The sequence below is a fragment of the Lates calcarifer genome, unplaced genomic scaffold, assembly GCF_001640805.2.
Source record: "Lates calcarifer isolate ASB-BC8 unplaced genomic scaffold, TLL_Latcal_v3 _unitig_5255_quiver_3164, whole genome shotgun sequence".
Taxonomy (NCBI): Eukaryota; Metazoa; Chordata; class Actinopteri; family Centropomidae; genus Lates; species Lates calcarifer.
In genome coordinates, this window is record NW_026117401.1 from 1 (window position 1) to 7,345 (window position 7,345).

The 7,345-nt window shown below is 44.0% G+C and overlaps 1 protein-coding gene across 1 annotated transcript; it reads left to right on the plus strand.

Annotated features, from left to right (window-relative positions):
• Window positions 1-1,854: 1,854 nt before the first annotated feature.
• LOC108874215 (interferon-induced protein 44-like) lies at window positions 1,855-7,179 on the plus strand. Its single transcript, XM_051068762.1, has 8 exons — window positions 1,855-1,967; window positions 2,463-2,501; window positions 2,705-2,728; window positions 2,826-2,859; window positions 4,042-4,243; window positions 6,145-6,303; window positions 6,697-6,865; window positions 7,002-7,179. The coding sequence occupies exons 1-8, from the start codon at window positions 1,946-1,948 to the stop codon at window positions 7,022-7,024; spliced, it is 672 nt and encodes a 223-aa protein (XP_050924719.1). The 5' UTR covers window positions 1,855-1,945; the 3' UTR covers window positions 7,025-7,179.
• Window positions 7,180-7,345: the final 166 nt, after the last annotated feature.

The window sequence follows — 7,345 nt, forward strand, 5'->3', positions numbered from 1 at the left end:
AGTCTGACTCCTGTGGACAGAGAGAAGTGATTCAGGACAAAGGACTTAGACCAGGTGTGTATGTGTGTGTGTGTGTGTGTGTGTGTGTGTGTGTGTGTGTTGGACACACAGGTGAACCATGGCGACTGCTTCACCTGGTTGAGCAGCTTCTGGATTCAGAGCTGCTGCAGTAAACATACACATTACATTTCTGTTCAATGACCTATCCCCACTCGTTTCTGATGCAGAAAAAGGTTTGATTCATCCATCCATTATCTATATCACTTATCCATAAGGGTCATGGGGGATGGAGCCAATCCTAGCTGACATGGGGGGAGAGGTGGGGTACATCCCGGACAGATCAACACTCAACACTACCAATCGCAAGTCAACCCAGAACTTATTTTGTCATTCCAGTACGGAGTCTATAATAAAAGTAACATAGTAAAGTAATATAATAAAGTGTTGATACTTCAAGTACGAGTATCTGACTGCTCTTAGTTACAGTACATGAGTAAATGTAATCAGTTACTTTCCACCGCTGAGGAGTGAAACAAGTTTTCTTACAAACAGGAAGTAAACTCACCTGTGTGTCGCCATCAGGATTTGATGATGTCGTCTCCATATCATCTGGTGATCGGTCATCTGGATCAACAGAGGTACCTTCAGCTGTGGACACAGGTGTGACGTGTGTGATTACAGAAGTTCACCCTGTAAGCAATAACGCTGCTCATGATCCAACGATGCCTGAGGTATTAATCAGTAAATATGGTGTGTAAGCAACAGTGGAAAATTACTGGATGAGACCTTTAAATACAGATACCCGGTCTAAACACAGAGCATGTGCTGCTCGTAGGGTCCACGATGAGATGGGGGCCTCATTTCATGTGAGGCCGTCGCTCAGATACCTGCAAGTCAAATCAGCTGGTCTCAGGTCTGTCAGCTATGATATCGCACACATTGCTGCAATGATTGACAATCAACACCTGATCAATCACTGATCAGAGCAGGACACTACTGCATGAGAAGACACGTCGTCTGAAAGACATTAATAAAAGACAGTAAAAGGGTTTCAGCAGCTCAGTCCAACTCAGACAGATTCATTAACGAGGCCAAACATCATTTCCTGGGAAATGTTTTGATGAGGGTGATCCAGGGAGGGGGTCTGTTCTGCTGGATGACAGTTTGGTTTGGGTCTCTATCTCAGCCACAGGTCGCTGACTGAAGTCATCAACCACTTTTCATCAACTGAACTGAATTCTCAAAAGGATTAAAGAGCATCTGCACCTGAATTCACCTGTGGGTTCAGACGCTCTGTTCAGGAAGGTAAATGAGAGAAGAGGGGTCCGTATGTGACCACACTGAGGTCCCACTTCATTTCACCTCAGCAAGACACACAGTGTCTGTACCTGATGTTCAAAGCTCTGAAACAGTCAATCTGTCCTGTGAGAATCACTTCAGTCTTAAAGAGAAAAACCTCCAGACACAAACGTTGGACACTCATCAGTCTCACAGCCTCTAACTCTAACACTCTGAGTCTCAGCACTGTTTACTGAGTAATGTGATCAGAGGAATCCTCACCTGAGTGCTGCTGTCTCCTCTTCATCCTCTCTCTGTCGCAGCTCTGCAGAGAAGTGGAAACAAACATGAGCCACAGACTCTTTATATAAGGGTCCCTCCCTCTGTTATCATTGGCTGATTCCTGTTTCATGTGACTTTGAAGAAATCACACAGCTTTCTCAAACCATGACCCACAAATATAGGTGAACAGGAGTGTGTGTGTGTGTGTGTGTGTGTGTGTGTCTGTGTGTGTGTGTGTGTGTGTGTGTGAAAGCCAGAGATGTTCTACGAAGCGATGGATTTATTTTAAGTCACATGGTTTGTAGAGAGGGAGGAACCTCGATATAAAACCAGTCTGATTTCACTGTTCTCCACTTTGCTGCAGAACTACAACAGGAGGAGGAGGATGGCAGAGCGACGCAGACGCAGTAAGGATGTTTCTCTTCTCATTATTCACTTTATTCAGTTTACTCAGTGAGTGTGATGACTGATGGACTGTTGTTGTTGTTGATCACTGCAAACATGGTTCTACTCTGTTTAGACTGAAGTCAGATTTTGTTTGAAGACGAGTCAGATAACAGATCATTATGTGCAGTGTGTCTGTACCACCTCAGAGCTGAGTTACATGACTGCTGCTGCTGCTTCACAATAAAAGCTTTCAACAGACACAGAGGCTTTTATTGTGAAGCAGCCAGAGGAGACGTGATGCAGTGCTGATTGTCCCTGATCATTAAAACTACAGTCAGATCGAGGGTCAGGAGACAGGTCAGTGTTTGAACAGATTCAGAATCAGTTAGTAACTAATGAGAGTCACTGTTTTCTAACCAGCAGTCTCAGCTGTTGGTTTACACACTGTTCATTCAGATGTCAGCTCTGGAACATGTCGTACATGATCTTCTTTATGTCGTCTTTTCTCTCTACAGGGAAATCCTGGTGGTGGCCATTCATTGAGTCTGAACCTGGTAAGAGCCACATCAGGTGATGCTGGTGCTGCAGCGTTTCTCTCTAACTGTAAACTTTGATTTTAGAAACTCAAACAAGAAAATTCAGCAGAAACTCAACAGAGTTTAAACTCTGAGTCAGTGTTACTCTGCAGTATTTTCATTTTACTTTGTGTTCAGACTTCACACCATGTTTACATGTTTCCTACATGTTTTTCTTGTAGAACCTGAACCTACGCCTTCTCCCAGTAAGATATGAAGTCTTTTCTGATTTCTCATTATTAAGACACAGTGATGATCTGTGTTGATGAACTTCTCCTCAAACATTTCCTCATTTCTTTTCAGCTTTTAAGGAACCCTGGAGGAAAATATCTTGGGGGTGAGTTTACTGACCCATGCTCAGTGCTCAGTGTTTCCCCTGTTGGCCCATATTGTGATGACGTCTGTAAAACTGTTGAAACTCTCTTCTCCAACAGTTTAACAGACGTCTCTGTTATGATGGAGTTTTAGCAGTGAGGCTGAGTGTTGGCTCAGTGTCCAGCTCTCCATCACACCTCCATGGTGGTGACTCTGTAAAAGACCCTAAACTTTCCTGACACCACAGAGTCCTGCAGCCAGATGAGACTAAAACTGCATTTTAACACACTCATTGGACCTGTCAGTGTGGAGGATGGTATATAAAGAGAAGAAGTGCAGTTTTACCAGCTGTCTCCAACTGTTAACACATAACACACTGATTAATGTCTACACCACAACAAACTGCCTCCATCTCGACCAGCGAATACACTTCAGTTTATCCACAAACCTGACGGCCATGTTTGTTTGTTGATCTCTTCAAACCAGTCAGCAGGTGTTACACCATGAAGAGTGGCCACAGGGGGGCGCTGTTGCATGGATGTCACCCTGTGCTTGTGGTTGTTGCTCTTAGTGTGATTCAGTCTTTAAACAGGTGAAAGAAAGAAATGCACAGCATTGAGATGCTGAGTATTTCTGTTTAGCACAGAGTCACAGTTTCTGATGATTTTCACTCTGTTCTGCCACATTCAGCCTGTACCTGGAAATAAATACGTCACTCAGTATTTGTCAGGTGCTTTGTGTTGAGTGACGGTCATCAGACAGTGTGAGCCTTTCTGTGCTAATGTCAGGTATTTAACCTTTCTCTCACCTGTTTCAAAGACTGACTGACTTTAATCCTAATGAACATCTGAGCAACAGCACCCCCTACAGTCTCACAGTTTCAATCACATTTAAAAAATAATTTAAAAGGTAAGTTTTCAGTTACAGTTTTCTTTCATGATACAAACAGAAAATTATTTGATTTGTGTTTTTTAAAATCAAATAACCCTTTTGTCTCATTTTTAAAACTTTAGTTTCTGAAAGGAAACTTTAAAAACCAAAAAGTGCACACTGTTTTACTTTAACCTTTCTTTAGTTTGGTCATTTTGTTTGTTTTTGTTTATTTTGTTTACTTCATTTTATTTGCTGCATGTCTGTGTTATCAATGCAAGCTGATAAGTTGTTAAAATGATTCATTAAATCTGAAATATCCATTTTTTAACAGAGAGAAACAGAGGGATCTTCAGTATGTGCAGGAGTACAGGCCTGAAAACGGAGACATTAAACATCTGCGAATTCTTCTGTACGGGCCTGTCGGAGGCGGAAAGTCCAGCTTCATCAACTCTGTCAGCACCGTCATGCGAGGCAGGACAACTATTCCTGCTGCAGCCAGTGCAACCACCTCTGACACAAGCTTCACCAGACAAGTAAGAAAACTTTAGATTTGTGTGCAACATCAAGCATGGCATCTGTGATCAGGCTGTTAAAGAGTTCATGTTAGGTCAAGTCAATTTTATTTATATAGCGCCAATTCACAACGGAAGTTATCTGGAGGCTCTGTACATATAGAGCAGGTCTAGACCGTACTCTTTATCTTATAAAATTTACAGAGAGAGACCCAACAGATCCACCATGAGCAGCACTAAGCAGCTGTGGCAAGGAAACACTTCTCCGCAGAACCGGACTCAGGGTGGGCGAGAGGGGGGTGGGGGATGGGGTAAACATGGTGAGGGAGAGGTAAACAGACATGAACCAGAGACCGCATCAGGGTACAAGTAAGAATAAAATCTAAAAAAGATGGCCTGAATCCCCATCCTGGTTTCCCATCATCCAGTGATAAGAAACCAATACAGAGGAACCTTTCATCCCCAAACCAGATCACCCATGTGCACACTGAGGAGTACATGACCAAGTCAAAGGTCAAATGACCAGTTCAGAGGATCAACTCTAACGGATGCCGGCCATACTGATTGTAGGAAGAACAAAAAGGGAGGCCACACAGGGCAGGTATGAGCAGACGAGCCTCCCATCTCCACCTACCACCCAACTCCCACTATCTGCAAAAGCAGGCAGAGTGGGAGGGGTCATCACACGCCCTGCCTTAAGATGGAGGTCTTCAGTAGTCTGCCAACCCCATCCATCGGACATCAACACTGGAACCTGTGTCTGACAAAGGTAACACAGAGCCCACGATAATGAGTCCAGGTCCTCTGGATCTCTCAGACCACTGAAACGTACCCATCAGACACATGACCATAACCAGCGTCAGCTGTAGATCTGAGCTGTGTCGGGCAGGGAGACAGGAGCCAAGGTACAGGTGTCAGCTGGGCCACTAACTGGAGATAAGGTGCAGGTGTCAGCCAGACCGTCAACTAGAGTTCAGGGAGCGGTGACTACAGAAGAAACTCTTTGACCAAAAACCCTCACGCTGGAACAGGTCAGCTGTGGTGGTCAACACAGGGGCAGCCGAGACTTTGATCCAAGAACTCATGTGTAAAGCCGACACAGGAAGAAACCGGATATCGACCAGGGTCCCGATGCTCTGTTCTGGCTAGGACAGATAACTCAGGAACTGATGAAACTTTGACTGGACCCCATGACACTGGAACAGGTGAGATGTCAACCAGACCAGGTGACACAGGAGCAGTCGACTGGGCGGTCAACAGGGCAAATGAGGCTCGGGAGAACTGAGGCTCTGAGCTGGTGGCCAGCCCGGCCTCAGGATGACTGGACAGGAAGGGTTCGACACAACTGGGCACCTGAGACTCAGGGTTGCTGGGCAGTTGGGTTCAGAGAGTCTAGACATTTGAAGACAACTTAAAAGACAGTTAGCCAGGGGCTGTCACTCCTCCCCCCTTAAAATCAGTGTCAGCCGACCAATCAAATTTCACCTTGGCCTTGAGCAGTTCAGTGACAGACATGACTGTAATGAAGAAACTGCTATAATAACCAACTAAAGTTCCTTTTGGTTTGCTTGGTGGTTGATACTCAGTGACTGTCCTGACCTTCACACAATCCTGTCCCACATGGCCACAGAGACGTCTTATAGGAAACATCTGGACAACAAACACCTTGTCTGTGAACATTTTACTGATAAGTTCAGTATCATTGCTGTTGATATTTAGTTGTATATTAATGTAACAGGATTAGAACAATGTGTCTTGGACTGTGTGGCTTCAATCTGCTGCTTCTTTGGTGATTTTATCCACCAGAGCAAATGAAATATTCAAGGCAATTCAGAGTTCACTGAGCCGAACCCTTCACTGAATCACATGTACATGACACATCAGACTGGTCACTGGAGACACTGGATGTGTGTGTGTTTCAGTATAAAACTCATCAAATCAGAAAAGGAAGAGGAAACCCAAAGACATTTTACCCGTTCGTCTTCAATGATATGATGGGGCTGGAGGAGGGGTCGGACTCTGGAGTTCGTGCTGACGACATCAAACTGGCCATGAAGGGACATGTGATAGAGGATCACAAGGTACGACTGTCACATTATTCAATAATGCCTCTTTGTGGATATTCTCAGAGAAATTCAGTGGACTAGTATTTAAAGGTTTTAAGGTTTACTTACTTGAGTTTTAGCTGCAGATGAATCTATGAAATATTCTGTTAATTTTGTTTCTGATGGGTGAGTAAAACCACTGATTAAACCGGTGGGTGCTCTTTGGAAAACTGCCTGAGCAGTAAGAAAGAGTTCAGACTCTTGGCAGATGTATTCCAGGTTTTATGGTCAGTCATAAATGTCCAGTCCAACCAGTGTCCCTGAACTTGAACCATGGTTTTGTGTTTATTTTGCTGTACATGTTCTTGTAAAGCACCTTAGTCTTTCTATCTACATCATGATGTAATTGTGTTTTCCACTGTTTTCCAGTTCAACCCAGCATGTCCTCTGTCAGATGAAGACCCAGGCTACAACCAAACACCTTCTCCAGACGACAGAGTTCATGTCCTGGTTTGTGTGATTTCTGCAAACTCATCAGAGATCAAGGAGCCAATTCTGCAGAAGATGAGTAGCATCAGAGAGACAGCAAGAGACCTGGGTAAGATCAGAGATCTCAGAGGGTTGTTTCACAGAGGAGGATTTACTCACAGTCACTGTCTCTTACATGACTAAGAATTTATCAAATTAAATTCACCCAGCAGTTCCTCTGTGAATCCTTGTGAATTCATTTTCAGGTTCAACATTGGTTGACAACTAAAGTCTAAAGTCACTCAGTCTGGTCAGCTTCTGTTGTGTGAGAAGCAGAAACTGAAGTCTATGAAATGTAAGTTAAATGCATGTGACACATTGAATGAAGAGCCACAGCCTCCTGAACTTCACCTGCTGCTGACTCCAAACACTGAAGCTCCTGATTCACAACTATGAAGCAGTCACTGACAGTGAAGTTTCCTGCTTCCTCTCCAAAAATTAGCTCGTTCTTGAACTGGTTCAGTTCAGAGTTCTTGAAACCTTGGTTCTATCCAGTGAACCAGCCTGTGTTTTCCACCAGTTTTGAGTGAAACCACTATAATGTAGCCCT

Coding starts and splice junctions, on each gene's coding strand:
- LOC108874215 (XM_051068762.1), top strand. CDS start 1,946: ATGGCAGAGCGACGCAGACGCA. Junction 2,502..2,704: donor ATTCATTGAGTCTGAACCTG/GTAAGAGCCACA, acceptor TTTTTCTTGTAG/AACCTGAACCTACGCCTTCT. Junction 4,244..6,144: donor ACACAAGCTTCACCAGACAA/GTAAGAAAACTT, acceptor TGTGTGTTTCAG/TATAAAACTCATCAAATCAG.